This window comes from Anas platyrhynchos, chromosome 20, assembly GCF_047663525.1.
Source record: "Anas platyrhynchos isolate ZD024472 breed Pekin duck chromosome 20, IASCAAS_PekinDuck_T2T, whole genome shotgun sequence".
NCBI lineage: Eukaryota > Metazoa > Chordata > Aves > Anseriformes > Anatidae > Anas > Anas platyrhynchos.
In genome coordinates, this window is record NC_092606.1 from 3,260,439 (window position 1) to 3,279,513 (window position 19,075).

At 46.1% G+C, this 19,075-nt stretch overlaps 2 protein-coding genes across 4 annotated transcripts in view; both read right to left on the reverse strand.

Annotated features, from left to right (window-relative positions):
• CLTC (clathrin heavy chain) overlaps window positions 1–1,426 on the reverse strand; it is a 29,836-nt gene extending 28,410 nt beyond the window's left edge. Inside the window, exon 1 of one of the 2 annotated variants that reach the window (XM_027471785.3) lies at window positions 1,130–1,426. In XM_027471785.3, coding sequence (XP_027327586.1) covers window positions 1,130–1,171 — 42 coding nt within the window. In that variant the 5' untranslated portion in view covers window positions 1,172–1,426. The remainder of the gene's footprint in view (window positions 1–1,129) is intronic. The other variant, XM_027471786.3, reaches the window with a different exon arrangement.
• Window positions 1,427–2,481: 1,055 nt separating this feature from the next.
• On the reverse strand, window positions 2,482–17,449 carry DHX40 (DEAH-box helicase 40). Of its 2 annotated transcripts, XM_038165783.2 has the most exons (17): window positions 17,253–17,449; window positions 16,607–16,752; window positions 16,030–16,149; window positions 14,310–14,540; window positions 14,047–14,113; window positions 13,336–13,467; window positions 11,799–11,898; window positions 11,259–11,345; window positions 10,549–10,731; window positions 9,925–10,005; window positions 9,082–9,239; window positions 7,155–7,269; window positions 6,757–6,865; window positions 6,344–6,438; window positions 5,931–6,000; window positions 5,090–5,318; window positions 2,482–3,422 (listed from the first exon to the last, which is right to left on the reverse strand). In XM_038165783.2, the coding sequence occupies exons 1-17, from the start codon at window positions 17,389–17,391 to the stop codon at window positions 3,283–3,285; spliced, it is 2,202 nt and encodes a 733-aa protein (XP_038021711.2). In that variant the 5' UTR covers window positions 17,392–17,449; the 3' UTR covers window positions 2,482–3,282. The 2 variants fall into 2 exon arrangements, with proteins under 2 accessions (XP_038021711.2, XP_071882328.1); XM_072026227.1 differs by lacking the exons at window positions 16,607–16,752; window positions 17,253–17,449 and adding an exon at window positions 15,713–15,929 and having other exon boundaries at window positions 16,030–16,152.
• Between the last annotated feature and the right edge of the window lie 1,626 nt (window positions 17,450–19,075).

Consider the following 19,075-nt stretch of genomic DNA (forward strand, 5'->3'; position numbering starts at 1 on the left):
CTCAGTTTCACCTGCGAATAGCAGAACCTTCCCAACGCCCAGCTCTAGGCTCTATGGCTGCCAGCAGATAACATTTTTTTTTAAATGTAACATAGCATTATGGCTGTGGCAATTCACACAACAAAACGAGTATTTTGCAAGTGTTCTTTTATCAAGGTGCCTAGAAATTAAGCTTTTTCCAACTGGATTAGAAAGAAGTCACTGCCCCTCATGTGAGCCATCACTATGTTGGTGCCTGCCCCAGCCAGCCACAAACCACACAGGTGAGCTGACATCCCAGGGCACTGGGGCTATGGGGGGGTGCCAGGCACTGGACATCAGAAGACCCAACCTAAGCACATCAACGTAACCTTTATTATATGAGTTCTCCACTGAAATTTCTCCCCAGTAGCGAGGACAAGCTGAGCACCCCCAGAGGTGCAGGAAGCCAGGAGGAGAAGCCCGGCCCGCAGCGCTTCTCCCTGCACCCATCAGATGCGAGGCACGGCATTGCACAACCGGGCCACCGCTTCCAGCCCCCTCCCTGTGCTCCGGCTTCACCCACAGCCACGGCTGTGCGCCGAGGCGACCTCTCGAATCCAACCAGAACCAGGATTTGTTATTCAAATTCGGGATCCGTCCCTAGCAGCTGCCCAAAGCCGCCTTGACGAAGGCGAAGGCTCGCTCGGCTGCCATCTCCCAGCACCCGGCGGGCACCGGCTGAGCCCCGCGGCCCGCACAGCCCCAGCCGTACTGCGGGGCCAGCCTGCGGCAGCGCCGCCGCCGCGCTCCGCCTCTCCGGAAAGCGGCGCCAGGAGCGGCGACGGCGACAAAACCGCCCCAGACACCGCAGGCCGGGGAGAGGGGGGCTCGCCCACACACGGGGGCTGGCAGCGGTACCCCCGGTGCCCTCCTCCCGCCTCACAGGACGGGCCGCGACTCCCCCTACCCCCCCTCCCAGGGCTGGATGCCCGCCCCGAGGCCTCCTCAGGGCCCTGCGGGCCGCGAGCCCGCCCTCCCCACACGGAAGGTGCCCTTCGGGGCCGGCCCGTGAGGGAGCGGCCGGGCCAGGCCGGGCCGGGCCTTCCCCTCCCCGCCTCAGGCCCCGCGGGGAAGGGGGGGGGCGAGGGGGGGGCGCCCCACAGCCCACCTGGAGGTGCTCCTGGAAGCGGATGGGCAGGATCTGAGCCATGGCGGCGGGGCTGCGGCTGCGCTCCGAGGCCGGCCCGGGTTTTGGTAGCGGCGGCGGCGGCTCCTCAGCTGAGGGCGGTGGTGGTGGGGGTGTGTGGGGGGGAGCCTGGCAATGGCGGAGCGCAGCGGGGCAGCGCGAGCGGCGAGCCGCGGCCGGGCGGAAGCTGCCCCCGCCGGCGGAAGGATCCCGCGGCGGCAGGAAGGGGCCGGCCCTCACCTGCCCGGCGGCACCGGCCTTAAACAGCGCCGGCCCTGGCGGAAGGATACCCGCCCGGCTAGAGTCACGCGGCCTCCGCCGGGCCAATGGGAGCGGCGGAAGGATCCGCCGCCGGAAGGGACTATTTGAGCGCTCCCCCCCCACCACCCTCACGGCTTTTTTTTTTTTTTTTTTTTTTTGCCACATCATGCGACCGAGGGCCGGCTGCGTCACTTCCGGTCCGCGCCTGCCGCCCCGGCGGGTCACGTGCCGGGGGCAAGGTGACACCGGGAGGTGCCGCCGTGTCCCTCCGCGGAGGGGGGGGAGCGGTTGCTATGGAGACGGGCGGGGCCCCGCCGCCCCCTCACGCCTCAGCCGCCCGCCCGCCCCCCCCTCAGTGCTCCAAGTGAAAAATAAGCACAAATAAACAATAAAAAAAGCATCCCGGGGGGACGGGAGGTGCTCGGTGCCCAGCGTGAGGGTGCGGAGGGGTGTAGGTGACAGGATACAAATCCACCCTGAGGGAAAGCAGTGCTAATTTGCAGGTTTTTGGCTTTTTAAATCAAAATTCAGGCTCTGGGTTCAGTGAAGGACAGCCCCTGGCTTCGCCCAAGGCCCCGGTTGCCAGGTGTCCTTCAGGCACTGAGCCCTCACCCTCTCTTCTACTAGGTACATTTAATAGGTTCCAGCCCAAAAATGAGGCCCCACAGAGCTGCTGCTCTCTCTGTGAGGAATAACGCTGCCACAGTGCCCCTGAGGGAAGCTCAGGGCTTCTGGGAGCTTATGATGGGGCCAAAGCCTGTCCTGAGATCATACAGAGATAAAACACTTAATATTTTACACTCAGGGCCAGCGCTTACTTGTAACATCACCTTAGCAGGTAGCTAGGGGCCTGAAATGCAACTGGAGGAGACACAGCTGCACGTAACTGAGGCTTGAGAGGTGACAGGAGGGGTTCCTGGGCTTTGGAAATTGTCTTACACAAAAGGTGACTTACTGCAGATGAAGGAGAGCAAGAAAGGCAAGCTTGCCCCTGAAACTTTATGATGACTAAGCAGCACAAGGCTTTAGGTTGTTTTTTTTCCCCCTCAGCACAAATACGTAACAAAGTAGCATTTCTTTATATATTCTTTATACACATTAGAAACAGACTTCTCAGACCAAAATCCATACAGCTTAAAAATAACAACCACCAGACTCAGAAAAGCATTCCCCTAGGCAGCAGGCCTGCTGACAGACTGCAGGATGGCACCTGGCTGTTTTCTGCCAAATGGAGAACACCACACAGTGCTAAGTCATCCCTGACAAAAATTAGGCATTGCTGGCAAAAAGGAGAAAACATTTACAAAATACTTTGCGTACAAAGACATCTTCGCTCAGAACCAGCACAATACACAGTAGGAACAAGGTCTGTGACTGAACGCACGTAGCAAACGTCCTTTTGATTTTAGATCAAGATGGCTCCATCATTAAAAGAGCACTCCTTACACATTTTTCCTGAACATCAGATAAGCATTAAGATTGTATAGCCATAGCCATACAAAGTAAAACGAATAAAAAGGGACAGTTCTGCTCCTTTAAAAAAAAAGCATTAAGAAAATGTTATTAATGAAGACACTGAGCCCTTTCGAAGTCAACTGAATGCCACAGAATTGGCACCACAGTAGGTATCATGTCCTCACCCACAATTCAAGCCATGAAATTGCCTGCGACACGTGGCAACAAAATTCATTCTGGTAACTTTTCCTCGCAGAATGCAGCAATGAGGATCACGTCTGTATGCCTCGGCAGCCAAACGTACCACAAAGCAGAAGTTCTCCCTCATTCTAGTCACTCATCCTGCATTATGCAAGCATACCCAGAACAACTGCACCGCGCTGCCTTTCCTATTCCTGGGAGCAGACCAGCCATGAGCACTAGCCCGTCTCATTCAACGGGCCACTTAAACCCTGTTCTCTTTGCTGCTTTCTCTCAAGATAGCGAGCTCGGGCATCCTGTATTGATTTATCATCATTCCTTTTCTCCAGCTTCTTTGCAGGGTTGTCTTTGACTCCTTCTGGAGGGGGAAAGGAAAGAGAGACATATACTCTTTTGTGTCAAAAAAAAAAAGCCAACAGCATTACAATTCCCCTCATCTGTAAAATGTCCAGACAGAATTCCAAATGTTTTTCAACTACCAGTCAGTCATCTGAATGCGTTTCAGAGAGGACAGGCTGTACCAGAAGAGAAAAAAAGTAAATAAATCATACTTTAAATCCCATGTCAATATTTGCAGTTGGGCTCATCCCACCCCCAAACGTATATCTTGCTTTTTATTGCCAACAGATGTTATGCATCTTATGTTCTATGCACCCGTTTCTTCTCTAAATTCACATCTCATACTCAGGTTTAGGCAGGAAGACGACAGTGGTGGGAACAGGAAAAAAGTTTAGAATATCTTCAGAAATTTCTGGAGATAGGAGGAAGAGGGAGAATAACACACAGATAAAGCAGTGGGAAAAGTCAATACACCAGCTCAGACACCCTTAGAAATGCATGTTTTGTCTTGCATCCACTGAGCTGAGACCTTGGAGTTGTTTCTCCCAGAAGCACAGAAAAACTGTGCAAGTATTTCCTGCTTTACCAAAATAAATCATAAAATAATTAGAAGACTCTAAGAGTCTACATATTGTGTGAATGAAGCATCTAGAATTAATCTGTCTTGGAGTCAGGTTAGGAGTTCAGCTCATGCTGCAACCTTTCCTTCGACTGAGCACTAAACTAAGCTTTTATCAGCTATTCAAATACCTATTTTTATGACACAACATTTGCAAGGACAACCTCAAGCTGACTTACTATTGCTCGATAAATTCAAAAAGTTGAGGGGTCAAAGAAAAACCCTCAGATCCCCAGACTTCAGACAAATAGATGAGAGTCCCTTCTGTTTTCCAGTAATTCAAATATCCTTTCCAGCAAATTTATAATCAAATCCAATTCATATTTTTATGATTTAAAATGGCTGTTTCATACAATTACAAAGGAGAGAAACAGACGCCGTTCTGAGAACAAGAGTCTACATTTTTTCCATCGTTAAGGAAATTGAAGAGAAACTCTATTACCAGTGCCGGGCTGTATATTACATTAAAGTTTTGGAAGAACGAGTTCAGGAGTAAAGAGGCCCTTTGAATACTTGGCTGCTTTATAAAACCTGCTGACAGAAGAATCCAAAGAATGTCAAACAGCCAGATCAGTTAGCATACCCCAGTTTTAATTAAAAGACAATTTATTTAAACCTATGGCATTAAATTGTCAGAAAGACATTAACTAAAGTATGATTAATTTATTTATTTTTAATAGCCCTTAGGCACTCTCTCTTTCTCAGGTCACTATTACCAACTCATAATTTCTATGGCTCGATACACTTTGCAATTTTAAAGAACAGACCCAAAATGCTTCTATTCCACTCTTGGTTAAGTTCTGTTTCTGTCAGGTGTAATAACCCAGAAGAAAGAGAGAGCACTGCAAGAACCAGTAGGAAAACACCACTGCATGCAGTGCCAAGGCACAAAAAGGATTACAGAGTTGTAGTAAGAGAAGAAAACAGCTAGAACAACACGTATCAAACGTGCCAAGCACATCCAGATTAACACCTACTCATCCAGAATGTGCACCATGGTACAATACACACAGGCTCAACATATCGAAGAAAACCGCACGTGACAGAAATAGAAGTATTATGCTTACCACACTGCCTTTTAAGGTCCTCCTTATGTTTCCATTTGGTTATTTCCTCTTCAGTTACTTCTTCCCGTGCCACACTGCTCAGTTCATATGCATCAATTTGATGCAATCTAGGCAACAAGTCTTTGACCCACTCATAGCGAACAGGACACACTGTCCGGACATAGATTTTGGATGTCACTGTGACATCATGGAAGATGATCCACTCAAGTCGAGTCTCCTGGTTATAAAGCTTGAAAATACAAAGATTAGTTCATAATTGATAAAAAAAAAATTCTAGAGCACCCTCCACTTGCATCTTCCAAAGCTTCAGATGCAAGGGTGGGATAAAGCTGACATTACCCTAAATTTTCAGGCAGGGAACCAGCAGCATGACCTTATAAAAATCACAGGATTGTAGAAAGGCTTGGTTCGGAAGGGACTTTACAAATCATCTGGTTCCAACCCTCCTGCCTTCAGCATGGATGCAGGGCCCCATCCAACCTGGCATTAGACAATTCTAGGGATAGGGCACCCACAACTTCACTGGACAACCTGTTCCAGTGCCCTGCCACAGTCTGAGTAAAGAAAATGACTTGCTTAAAATTGCCCAGGAAATCCAAGAACAGCCAAAGAGAAAGCTCAGTCCATATAGCACTCATTTCATAAGCTGAAGGTTTACCAGTTTTGAGGATGTAAGGCTCTTTCCCACCCTCAAAATGAGTACTGTACTCTAGGCAGCACTGCATCAGTGTTTCTCCTGGCCATAAGTTAGCACAAGTCAAACCAAAGAGTTTACAAGGAGCTGACTTTTATTCCTTTTACGGACCCTTTGCTACTTTATTAATAGAAGTTGGCAACTTACTGTAGATGAAGGATGGATATAGACTATGCTGCCATGTCCGTCCATTGTGCAGAAGGTCCTGGCTGCAGATCTAAAAGTTTTGTGAAAAAAATCTATACTGAAATATGCTTTGCTGTGATTAGACAGCAACACAAGCTAAACAATTCAGCAGCAGAGCAGAACATATTCAGATATATAAGCAGGGGAAGATCCTTCCATAATTAAGTGCAAAAAATAGGTGACAGATAACTTGCTCAGGAACATAATCAGAGTCAGAAGGCCGACTTCTAGACCTGTGCAGAACCACCGCCTGTAGCTGTAACCACTACTTTTTTAACAGCACAATATTGCTATTCTGTTTCGACATACAACTACATTCTTTAAAATATGCATAATATATTTTCCATTCAATGTATGGAAACTTTATTACTCACCTCCTAGCTACATTGATGAAGTATCCTGCACACAGACATCTCCTTAGTATTTCAGTTCTAGAGCCTTCAAATGTTTCTTTAGGGAAGTCTGGCAGCTAGATTAAAAAAAAAAAAAAAAAAAAAAAAAGAACAAGGGTATTTGCTAAAGAAAAAAACCTGTACATACCCCCCTTCATCCCATGGATTTTAAACTCCAGATTTCTCACCCTGCAGAAACCATGAGGAAATTAATTAAAACTCTCCTTCCTGCTTGTTACCACCACCATACCTGTTAGTTACACAAGCTATAATAAATATTTAAGCGTATTAGTTTCTACTGGAGAAAGGCCATAGCCATCTGGCAAAGGGTCAGTACTTCAGTACGTCTTAAACTCAACCTAGCATAACTAGATGATATACAAAGTATTTTTCACCTGTTTCAGTTTACTGATTATTTCCCGAAGTTGTTTTTCCACACTAAAAGCAGATTTTACAGCTCTCCAATGGATCCAGTATTTCTGGCACCACGCTGAAGGAGACTTGCTGAGAAGAGAAATACTTGCATTATAAAGAAGCCCTTTGTAAACTGAAGGCAGAAAGTTGCCTCTATTTTTTGTTACAGTCGTACAAAGAAGGCAACCTACACAGGCAGATACTTTGTTAGTTTAAATAATAGTTGTCTTGATAGAAATTACAGATCACAATAAGGAATCAATCTGCAGTTAGGAGTAAGTACAGACATGTACATATATGGAGTATATTCAAAAACCATCTGCAGGTGGGAGTTAATGAGCAATACAAAACCACTCACTGTAAAGAAATCAGTTTATACCTTGTTTTGCACTGTTCAAAAATATTTAAGAGGGTTGCAAAGTCATTGCAACCTCCCACTTGTGAGGAAAGTTCCTGGTGTTGAAGTTCTGCCTCCTTTTGCTTCTGAGGATCACCTGAGGAAATAAGTTATATCTCGCTTTAACAAAGTCATTTTTATTTATCACTCCTACTTTATCTTTTATTAGCACATCTTCAAAGTCTGTTCGACAGTCTTGTATCTTTATTCATGTTATTTTTAGATTTGTCTCTCCTCCACAGCTGCATTTACAGTTCTTCCCCCCTTTCCACTACTGCTGAACAAGAATACGTAGATGCTATTCAATCTGTAATTAATCCCATCAGTCAGCGGTAGAGATGGAGGCTTCTAGTCTTTAAGAAAAGTTACTACATATTACTCTCACAACCAATTCAGATGCCAGCGTGGAATCATAAAAGAACAGCAACACTAAACAGCTCACAGGGATCAAGTGGAAGTTTTGCTTGAGGGAAAAAAGCAAGACTGTTGGAACCACCTCATCACAGCAGCTAATCTGTTTAACTCAGCTTTTGTCCTACTACTCAAGCATATCAGTAATGGAAGTCTTAAAAAAAAAAGAGTCTAGAAAACAATGTCATCCATGAATTTAGTAGGAATTTGCCTTCATTAAATGTTACAAATGTACTAGTAAAAGCAAAACATTTCCAAAGTGTTATTTCAAGTTCTGAGTATTCCCTTAGTAGAGAGGGATAATGCTGCTGAGACCAATGTATTGCATTGCTGCTGCACTGCAGATATCAGAAATTTGTGGGTACTACCAGTAACACTGATGAAGGAAGGGGGCCTGTTCGTATACATATCACACACGAACAAGTGTCTTCAAAATGGCAGGTCTCTGTGTTTGTGTCCTAATGTGTGCTGGAGAGTAACGAACGTGTGCTCTAGCTAGCTGGACAGATAACGAGTGCATATTGCCAGATGGAGGATGGGAAAACAAAAGCACGTTTGTGGCAGTGGGAAAGACCCCAGAGCAGAACCCAGACTATCAGTACTATCAGCAGTGTCTAGCTGTTGCACTAACAGGCACAGTTAATAGACTACAGAGATAACTGGACAAAAGCCAATGAGTGACTTGAATGGACAAAGGTCTCTCACAAAGATCATGCTACACAGTCTTTTCTCAGCTGGGGGTGGGAAGGTGTGCTGGGGAATCAGGCTGACGGGAAAAGGAGATGGGAAGGAGGACGTGGGAGACTGGGTTTAACTATCAAGAGGTGCTAGCTTGGAACACCAGCAAAATCACATTTTCCATTAAGCCAGAAAAAAATGGAAATGGAGGCAGTGACAAGTTGAACTTCTCACGTTAACTTAAAAGCTTTACCTATTCAGTGTTACTGAAGAGAGAAATCCATCCAGAGGTGACCCCATTCCTTAAAATTTAATTAATCTGCTCCTCTGGCTTAAAATTAGACCAACAGCAGACACCACCAACAAAACATCTGCTGTGGTGTGCTCCCTCCCCCTTCACCCCAAAGCACGGCTTTCCTCCTATGACCTCTCAGCGCTCCATTAGCTTACCTAGATGTTACTTTACAGCTCCCAGCCCTAGGACAAACACAAACCAATTCAATGCTATCTTGAAGCCTTTGGAATAGCTGTTGTCCGATTCCTAGCGTGCAAAATGTCCTAACTCCAAGACCACAGAAAGCTGTAAAAACATATGGGCACATGTATATTTGCCCTAATCTTAACATCCTTCCCTACAGATCTTTCTCTGGAGACAACGCGCTGCACACGAGGAATCTTCCTCACACTGCAATATACGTGTTATTTGAAGTGTTAGTTTAAGGTGAAGCAGTGTGTGCTGCCCAGCCACTGCCTGAGATGTCCCTGTCCAAGCCAAATTCCCCACCTTCCCAAGGCTGCTTTGAGATAAGGGCCTTCCTACCTGGACGAATGAAAACATTTTCCACAGACAACATGGCTGCTATGGGAAGCAGCATATCTTCACAGTCAAGAGAAGCGGCTTTTATGACAGCACAGGTCAGGTTAGGAGGGAGGGGAAACTGCACCAGGAATTCACCCAGTCTTGTCACGTGGCCTCTCCTTATTGCAGGAAAACAAAACAAAACAAAAAAAAAACAGATTCAACAACACTATGCTTAAATGTAAATGGGAACAAGCACACACCATGTTAGCCACCATATATGGATAAAGAGCAGGAAATAAATGCTTCCCTCTGAACTGTTCTAATACCACAATCTGCGTGCACCCAGACAGGTGCTAGAGACATACAGCAAGTGTCACTAGCAGAAGAGCCCTTCACCCTTCTCCAGTTTGCCTGTGCCTACTTCATGGTAGGCAGGGCTATTTAAGTGTATCGTATGTTTAACATTAAGATTTTTTCTAAGAAGAATTCCTGGAAGCTTTGGATAAGATCTCCCTTCCTGTCTTGAGTTCTCCAATGGGTCTCACAGCCAGTGCATAAGCACCTTCGTCACATCAGTCTAAGATCTGCTATCAGGAACTGCTGCACAGAGTTGAATCTGTATGTTGTTATTCAGGAACTCTAGGACAACATGAAGAAATTAAACTCTCTCTGAAGTCCTAAGCTATGCTCTAATTCTAATTTTACAATGAGTATATTAAAACCCAGTAGTTAACTTCCTGGTCAAATGAGGAAACAAGTTATTGCTGGGGAAAGTCCTTTAGCCCAAGTGAACAGCTCATTAACAACAATTGAGCCATTAAATTTAAGTTCTTGCAGTGACTACACCCCTTTATTTTTTACCTGTCAATAGCATCACACTGGTAAAGTTGCTTGAGAGCTTCTAAAATATGCCTCTCTTCAGGACGGTCCAAATAAGGAAATCTATAGTAAAAAATGAAGTAAAAATGTCACTGTTCAGACTCAGTTTAGCTTTGTTAATTTTCATATTTAATAAAATACTTTTGTAAGCTTCCAGTACAAGTTACTGACCAAAGAGATGACAAACATCTTCAGTATATGGGTATATTACTAAACACACAGCTTCATGATGTAGAATTACAACAGCAGACCCAGCATAGCCTATGAAAAGATTAGCTATATTTTCTGCATGATTCACCCTAAATTTAAACAATTCCACAGAGAGCTGGCTTTTGTGCTACCAGTATTTCAAAGGAGCACTATTCGTTTCAGAGATAAGGAGGTAGTTTTGGCAGAACCTCACACTGAACTTGGGTTCAAGATCCAATCTGGCATTAAAGATTCTGAGAAGAACAGCAGAAAAGCTGACAAGCTGATTGTATCGTCCCGTCACAGTTGGCCAGGGACCTAATCCTGCCTCCTGCCAATAGGCTCTCGGTGCCTGTGCTGCTTTGCCTCTGAGACCTCAGGAAGAAAGTGATAATCCCCCTGCTCCACGGAGGTTACCTTATGACATCATGCACAGAAAGGCACTTCAAGGTCAGGATCACAGATGTCAGACTGGTTCTCTTGATCTCTGGGACCGTGTGATCAGGCATACACTGCTCCCAGAACTCTTTGCTGTATAGCCGGTAGCTTTTTCCGGATGATGTCCTGCCAGCTCGGCCAGCTCGCTGCATTGCTTCACTCCTGCCAACACACAAGGGCAGGGAAAAAAAACAACACAAAACAATAAAAAAAGAAAAAAATAACAACCTTGATTCATTCTGTTTTTAACCAAAGCATCACACTGTAATAATAACAAATATCAATTTCTGTGCTTGTAGATGGAAGACAATATATTGTGCAGCAACTGAGAAATCCAGCTATACAAGAAACAGCAAAATGAAGAAACAATTCTATTCAAAGGAAGAATTTTTTTTTATTTAATCTTCTCTGAATCGGACTGTTATATTGAGCAAACATGTGAGCCACTGTCCAGACTACAGACAATACTCGTCAACTCCTCCTTAACGCCTGTGATTTCTTATAGGAAGTTACATGTTCTGAACAACTTTCTGTGCAGCAAACAAAATGCTTTTGAATTATGAAGCCTCAAAAGACCCCACTTCCCTCTTGTGCTCCCTCTTTTTTCTTCTTTTGTAAGAGCACCTGAAACACAATTTTGTCAGAGCACCTCCCAGAAACACCAAGCAAATCACCTTTTTCAAACTTACTTTGAAATGGGAACCACCTCCAGTATGTCCAAGCCAACTCGTGGGTTATGATTCAACTGTTTCACAAATCCACTGTCTACTACGTACCTGGAAAAGATTCACACTGTCAGAGAAGACAATAACAGAGGCCTCAATAGACAGACAGGCAAATGCCACATACATATAAGCTCAGAGCAAGAACACAATTGCCCTACATTTGCTGCAGAGGTAGTTGCACTTTGCTGGCCAGCTGCAGCCCTGCAACAATTTGACCTACAGGATGTTACAGATAACACCTCCCCACACCCAGCAACATTATGCTGATTTACTGGAGCTGATCTGATTTCAAATTAGGTTCCAACAACATTAGTCATTTGTAAGACTACACAATAGCAGCTAAGGTTATTTCATTTACCCATTACACAGACAAAAAGAAGGCAGCAGGTAATTTACCAGATGGGTAGAGAAGCAGAACGAAGTCGGATGAGCTTTTCCAAATCTAGTACAACTTTCTGAATTATTCCCTCTATTACAGCTTTTATAAAGAATAGGAAATGATACCTGACTCCTTCAATTGTCAGAGATGTTGCAGCGATGTTTGTGGATACCACACATTTTCTAATGCCTGTGGGAGCTGGCAAAAATATTCTTTTCTGTTGATCTGAAATGACAGGCAGTTAGTAAAACAGTGCTCTGATATCAAATCATCTCTAACACTAGACAAACATACTCAAATATTTAGTGAAATTGATTTGAATGAAATTAGAAAAGGAATCACAAAACATTTCAAAATATCGATTAGATCTTATTTTAGCATATGTCAGGGAACAGAGAATATACTCTTTATTGTTTGCATACTCAAGAAGATTTTGAGATCAAGAAAGACTAACTCTCCTGGGTATTTCCTAACATAAAGCTAGGAAAAAAGAAATGGCACCTGGTCTTAATGGAATCTTCAAGAAAGATTTGAAGGGTTTCAACATATCAGAGCAAGTGAAGGTGAACATGAAAAGATTCAGATAAATCTCTCATGCTTCCAGCAAGTCTTCTTCTAACATGTAAAAAAGTAACAAATGCAGTTTCCTTTAATTCACTTATATTTCCAAAAAACAACAGGAGGTAGAAATTCAGCCCTCTCCTGAAATTTATTTTTTAAGACATGAAACTTCAAAGTATCAAAATCTCCTTAAAATTCTTTCCTGTGTATTTAAAAGGCTGAAATACAATGGCATCTGAGAAACCATCAAAAAAGGAATTAAAAAAATCTTTCAGAATCTAACACCTAGCAAGGATGGAGAAAGGAAGAAGCTACACCTTTCATTTATGCAACTTCTCATTTTGCTCTTTGAAGAAGATGAAAACTTTCTGTAGATCCTTCCCAGATAATTTCTCTCAGCAACACTTCCAGATGGAAATTACTGCTGTCCTGCTCTTCTGAGTGCTTATTCAGCCTCTTGGCATTCTACACACCACACCCACACATTTAAACATCGCACTTGAGATCATCTGAAAATACAGCGCCTGTGTTCAGAGGTCAAAGTGCCTTTGCTTTTTTAACTCTTCAAAATTAAATGTGACATTGCTGCCAAATAAAACAGAGTGACTCACTCTGATAACCTATTCTTTCTATATTGCGTAACGCTGTATTCTTTCAATCTTCTTTTACAGGTCTACTCTCATCTTTGAAAATATACTGGCAGTATCTTTTCCATATAAAATAAAACAAAAGTAAAATGTGAGGTCCCTAAATACAGTAACTGAACTTTCAGTGTTGCAATATCCCCTTCCTAAGCCGGAGACACTGATACTACATGATGCAATTCCTGCTATTTCTACCATTTCCAGTGGATACGAATTTTAGCTGGAGGCTTCTGTGCCAGTGCAGAGAAAGATTAAGTGTCATTAGTTTATGAACACCACAAAAACAAACAAACAAAAAACCTGCACAGGCAATAGTGTTACAACATTGTAACAAATAGGTTAATGAATCTCATTTCCCCGGTCACAATAAAAATACCTGTGTAGGATGTTGTTTATAACAAGTCTTGCAGTTAATATCTGCATTAATTAAATTCCGTAAGACATTATTTGCTCTTACCTGTTGACATTGACCCATACAATGGTAAGATAAGCAGGCCTTCAATGGATCGATCGTGTACTTCATACCGGTAATCAATAGACTCTGCTTTCTTGAAAAGGAGGTCGCAAGCTTTTTCTATTTCGTTTTGACCTGAAAAAACATACGAGAGCATTTAAGCGACCTGTTCAGCCACAACTCTGCCTTCCTCGTTTGCAACATCTCTGCACAAGGCTTCTGCCAATGTTGCGGTCACCCATCCCACTGTGAGAAGGAAGTGGTATTAATGAGTTAGCCTCGGCAGTGACAATCCCGTCTTCCCACAGTACCTCTCACCAAGGCTTTTCCCTAAAAGATGACTGCGCAAGAGCTTCATATGTCACTTTCAGTGCCTGGCGCACACTCTGATGTAGGTTTTTGGAGTTAGATACATTCTTCCTTCCCAAATTAACAACTAAACAGAGCAATACAAATATTGAGCTAATTTGACGCAGAAAGAAAAGAACATGTACAAGTCTTGTACATACTTTTCATAGCTGATCTCATAGGCCTGGATATACCTTAACGTGCTGTGAAAGCAATCACTTCACAAGACTGTCAGTCTGCAGCTCTCCTTTCTCTACTTACCGCTCTGGAACAAACTGTAAAGTCATTGGAAGGTTGTACTGGTTTTGCTGACAATGAAATACTTTCCCTGGAATGCCCACTAGTTGTTGAAATAAAGATTCTCACCTGTCAGGAAAACCAAGATGTCACCTTCTGGTTCATTTAAGTGGATATCCAATGTCACCTTCACAGCCTGAAAGAAGCAACAAACAAGCCAATATCAGCTGGAAACAACCTCACTCTTTCAGAGACCTTATGGTACTAATTATTTCCTGCACCATGCAGAGATGGTGAGAACACAGCAATCCAGCAGCTGAGTCTTGTGGTCTTTAACAGATGACAATCCTACCAAGAACAGAGAACATAACACAGAGTAAAACAGGTCAGACCTCCGTAACATATGCGGAGCTTCCTGTGTCCCGTGGGCTGAGCAGGTTGCAGAATATCTCCTTTACTGGGTAACTTCTTCCTGGAATGTGCAGCACTGAGCAGTGTCCAAAGAACTCTGACAGCTTGTCTACCTCCAGGGTGGCGGACATCACCACCACTTTCATGTCCATTTTCCTGCCCGATGGTTTCTTCTGCAGAAATAATTTCTTCAGCAAACCAAATAAAATATCCTAACAAAATAAATAAAAAAGGCATTTTATGTTAGTTTTTCATTCTTCCTAGAAGTGCGTGATGAACAAAGAAGGGACTGAGTTTCTGTCATGGATATAGAGAAGACAAAAAACTACATCTTCAGGGCCTAAGCATTCAGAAGAACACGTACATTTAGCCTGGTCATCTCATAAGAACACAAATTAGTTTCTAGAATTTAATGTCTCATCAGTTCTTCTCACAGCCTATAAATGGAATTATTTGTTTTTCATTTTTATACTGTCATGGTCAAGTCAACTAAAATTAAAAAATACCTCAGATCAATTAAAAAAAAAAGTTATCTTCATCCAGTATATATGTTACCTGACTGAGTGGACACCCTCCTTTGTTGTACTACTTATTATTTGGACTTCAGCAAATTATTTTACTCTGCATTGCAGTGGATTAAAAATATGCTCTTTTTAGTTAGTTACAGGTGATGGAGCAGTAACTTATATCACTCTAGCTCAATTACTTGCAATACTCTCAGATGCTTGAGGACAGAAGCGGGATGCAGAAAGCATTGTGCCTTTTCCCCAGGCTGTCTAGTAGGTTGTTTTCCCTGTTCCCATGGCTCACTACTTAGGACTGTCTGGACATCGATTCCCTGCTATTGCCAGCTCTTTGGCTTCCCCACGTTCTCTCTCTCCCACCCAATGTCTGTGACACAAAACAGACTCTTGAGGACTGAGTGACTCGAGTCTCACTGCTCACCACAGAAGGGTCAGACTGACATTTGACAGCTTTCAGCACTTAGGTCAGTCTGGATACCTCCATGACCCCCAAACCATAATCTCTTTGCACAGTCATATACACACCCTGCGAAACGTTAGGCCTTAGAGTGAGAGAGATGTTTCAGGCTGGTTTCTGTTTGTGGGAGTTTTTTTTTTGTTTTTTTTTTTGGTTGGTTGTTACCTTTTTTTTTTTTTGAGGGGACGAACAGAGTGGACACCGCTGTCCAGCGCCAGCCAACATTTAAGTGCTGTCAAACACAACAGCTACAACAATTTCAAATAGATTACAGGCAGCATCTTATTTTCAGGATACACAGCATGCAACAAATCAAGCAGTGATCCTATGGTCTTAGGACAGCAAAAGGATAAAGCACATCTGTAGAAAGTCAGCCAAAAACCTTGAGAACCATGCTCATTACCTTTTTGAGCAATAAGAGAGACAACATTTCTAGAGGTCCATACAGACACAGTGTCAGGACTCCTGAGATCTTGTCTTACTGCAGGAACTGACCCACTGTGAAAGATTTTTAGGGAGTCACTTAGCCTGTTCCTTGCTTTGGTAAAACTTTTCTGTCAATAAGTACAGAGGTAATTTCAAGATGCAAACCTCCTACGGAACCTTCAGTTGAAAACAGACTAGAAGGAAGGAGTACCACATCTGTATTATTTTTACCAATGAGTTCAAATTTCCCCTTTACCAATACCAAACAACACTCGTGTTTAAGGCGACACTCACAGTGCTAAGGCTCCGCTCGTGGGCTTCATCCAGAATGATGACACTGTACTTGCTGAGAAGGGGGTCGGCCAAAATATGCCTCAACAAGCAGCCATCCGTCATGTACTTGATGGCAGTATCCTGAAAGGTTCAATTAGACCTTCAGCTGTCACCCTGATTATTTACATCGATACAGGTCAGATACTCACCCAGCAGACACACGCATACATGCTGGGATTATAACACACAACTTTACCCACAGCATCACAAGTGTTTGGCAACGTTCATCGTGGTGGGGCATGGGAACAGGCTGCCAAGAGAGGCTGTGGATGCCCCATACCTGGAGGTCCTCAAGGCCAGGCTGGATGGGGCTTTGGCCAACCTGATCTTGTGGGCGTTATCCCTGCCTGAAGCAGGGGGTTGGAACTGGGTGATCCTTCAGGCCCCTTCCAACCCGAGCCATTTCATAACTCTACGATAAGACGTGAGCCCTGTGACAACCCAACCGCAGCTCCACCCCGCCAGGACAGCTTCCCAGGCTCTCACACTTCCACCCTGCATCCTCCGAGGACCCCCCGCTCTCTGCCCGGTGCCCTACCTGCGAGGAGCAGTCGTCGAAGCGCACCTGGTAGCCCACCACGGTGCCCAGCGTGCAGCCCAGCTCCTCGGCCACCCGCTGCGCCACCGACACGGTGGCGACACGCCGGGGCTGGGTGACACCGATGGCCCCGTGCTCGGCCAGGCCTGCGGGGAGAGAAATGGGGGCGTCAGGGGGCTGTGAGGGGCTGGGGGGGCTGAGGGGGACTGGGGGGGGCTGAGGGGGACTAAGGGGGGCTGAGGGGGACTAAGGGGGGCTGAGGGGGACTAAGGGGGGCTGAGGGGGACTAAGGGGGGCTGAGGGAGTCTGGGGGGGACTGAGGGGGAGCTGAGAGGGGCTGGGGGGGGCTTAGGGGAGCTTGGGGGGGGGCTAAGGGGGGCAGAAGGGGGTCTGGGGGTCTAGAGGAGACTGGGGGGGCTGAGGGGAAGCTGAGAGGGGCTGGGGAGGGACGAAGGGGGGCTGAGGGGAGCCGGGAGGGGGCTAGGGGAGACTGGGGAGGGTCTAAAGGGGTATGAGGAGGGACTAAGGGGGACTAAGGGGAGCTGAGGGGCCGAACTCCCCCCATCCCTCCCCCGCTACCCCCCCCCCCCCAGGCTCCCGAGGGACTCCGGGGGGGGGGACGACGGGGTCTCCCCCCGGCCGTTACCTGCCTCGAAGAGGTACCGGGGCAGCTGCGTGCTCTTGCCGCTGCCCGTCTCTCCGGTGACGATGAGGAAGGGCTCCCGGCTCACCGCCTCCACCAGCGCCCGGCGGTAGCGGCGGATGGGCAGGCGGCCGCCCTCCATGGCGGCGGGGGGACCCCCACCCGCCCCCTGCCCCCTGCCCCCCGCCCGCCGCCCGCCGCCCACCTCCCCTCACGCGAGCCCCGCCCCCTCGGTGATGTCACCACCCGCGCGGGAGCGGCGCCGCCGCGCGCACAAAGGTGACGCGATGCGGCTCGTCGCCCCGCCCACCCCATAAACCACGCCCACTCCTCTAAACCACGCCCACTTGAAGCCACGCCCCCTCTCCACACAGGCCCCGCCTCTCCCCGTGTAGGCCACGCCCCCCTCCTGTACAGGCCCCGCCCCTCACAGCCCACCTCCTCCCCTCAGGCAGCCCCACACAGCGCCTCGCCCCCCCCCTCCCGCCTCTTGTAACCAAAATGGTTGTTTTTTACCCCAAATCGCCTAGGAGCCTGGCAGGGGTGAATTACAGTGTGAAATCAGAGGGACTGCAGCGGTTCCCTTGCAGTGCCTGAAATACCCCCTCGCCTTCCCCGGGGCGTAAGGAGGAGATGTGAGGGAAAATGGCTCAAAACCCCCAAATGTCTCTCAAAAGCACCATTCGGCCACACCAGGCCTGGCATTTCCCCGTAACGACCGAATTCAGGCATGGCCTGAAGGTGGCAAGCGATGAACGCTGAACACATGAGGCCAGGCTGCAATCCCAGTCCCCAGACTGAGCATGGCTGCGACAAATTCCTGCCAATGCACAATTTCTGCACCGTGCTTTGTCTACGCCATGACATCCTTTCCCATATGGGCCCTGAGGGTGTCAATGTTTCACCCTCCACTGGGGTGAGACCCGCACAGATGTTAATGGTTCACCCTCCGTTGGGGTGAGAGCCGCGCCGTGCGTTTGTCCTGGTGTCAGCCCGAATTAGGCCACCTACTGACTCCATTTACTGCCAGCTGCCTCCCTTCGTGCCTCTGACACAATGGGAGAAATATTCACCTGCTGGCTCAGGCCTCAGCGCGAGGGCTGACCAGGAAATGCTTGCGAAGCACTCTAGACCTGGGAAAATATTACCTCAGTCCCCACGGTTGCCAGATTCAGATATTTCTAAAGCCTATAAATATTTGTTTAGTCTGTCTAGAAACCGGCATGGTAAAGTGGTGGCAGGTAAGATGTTTTCTGCCCTTCCTTATTAATACAGCCAGAGAGAAGAGGTCAGTGCAGGAAGCGTTTCATTACAGTGCTACAGCTACAAAGGATACCTGGTGTTGTGTCCCTGGGTTTATTACTCTGAGGGGTTTGCAACAATCTTTGCCCCCCACAAAATAAATAAATAACAGCAAGACAAATCCCTTCTCCAAAGCTACAAAAACTGTCCACCAGCTGCTGACAAACAATCGGCACGTACTAACATGAAGAGTCATACTTTGGACAGCATTTAGGCGTTTAGGCATTCTGCTGGTACAGATCTGCCATTTCTGTCTGAGGCTGACCTGTAGCAATTACTGACAGTAACTTCGATGCTGTTCTGTAAGCACAAGAAGCACATCAGCCTGGCAGTAAGATGGCTCTAACCGTCCTATAGCTCTGATCACTTAGGTACATAATGGAACATGTCAATCTGCTGTATGCTGTTGCATCCCTTTGTGAAAGCGTATCGTATTTATTTCCTCACAATGTACTAATGCCGTGTTGCTGCTAGTAACTTGCTCAGTTAATGGTGATCATATACACTGCTTTACTATTTCCTAC